Source organism: Gekko japonicus, unplaced genomic scaffold, assembly GCF_001447785.1.
Source record: "Gekko japonicus isolate JY-2015 unplaced genomic scaffold, Gekko_japonicus_V1.1 scaffold111, whole genome shotgun sequence".
NCBI lineage: Eukaryota > Metazoa > Chordata > Lepidosauria > Squamata > Gekkonidae > Gekko > Gekko japonicus.
Window position 1 is genome coordinate 1,434,307 of NW_015171505.1, and position 637 is coordinate 1,434,943.

At 70.5% G+C, this 637-nt stretch overlaps 1 protein-coding gene across 1 annotated transcript in view; it reads left to right on the forward strand.

Annotated features, from left to right (window-relative positions):
* Window positions 1–206: 206 nt before the first annotated feature.
* The window catches only part of MTHFS (5,10-methenyltetrahydrofolate synthetase (5-formyltetrahydrofolate cyclo-ligase)), a 26,414-nt gene continuing 25,983 nt past the window's right edge, over window positions 207–637 (forward strand). Inside the window, exon 1 of the mRNA XM_015419262.1 lies at window positions 207–496. Coding sequence (XP_015274748.1) covers window positions 356–496 — 141 coding nt within the window. The 5' untranslated portion in view covers window positions 207–355. The remainder of the gene's footprint in view (window positions 497–637) is intronic.

Below are 637 nucleotides of genomic sequence, written 5' to 3' on the forward strand. Positions count from 1 at the left end.
ATCGGGCCCTGGCGCATTTGTCAAAAATAGGATGCTCGCCCGCTGGCCTGATCCAGCATGCCTACTTTTGTGTCCTTGACCTTGGCATGCGTAGGAACAAGCCCCTCAGACGAGCCCCTCGCCCCGGGAAAAGGCGTAGAGGGTGGTGGCCTTCGTTTCGACCTCCCTCCCCCACGCGACGCGCTCCTTGCAGCCACGCGGAAGGAGCCAAAGTCCAATTCGCAACAAGCCGTCCGAGCGCCCCTTCGGCTGTCCTTCCCTCCGCCCGCCGCCGATTTAAGGGCCGCTCAGAGGAACTCCGGGCTCCATTCGGATCTTGGCTCCCTCCCCGCCTCCTCGGGAGCGGCTGGGGCGCATGGAGAGGGCCGCGGCAGGCGCCGGCGCCATGACGGCCCTGCACGCAGCTAAGCGGGCTCTGCGAGCGGAGCTGAAGCGGCGCCTCCGGGCGCTGAGCGAGGCTGAGAAGCTGCGCCAATCGCGCCTGCTGGGGGCCCAGGTGGGTGACTGGCGGGCAGGCGGGCAGGCGGGCAGGCGGGCGGGCAAGCGAGGCAGGGCGGCGGGCGGGCAGGAAGGCAGCAGGCCCCCCGCCGCGGCTCTGGCTCGGCCCGACCCTCCCACTCTCGCCAGTGCCCGGCGA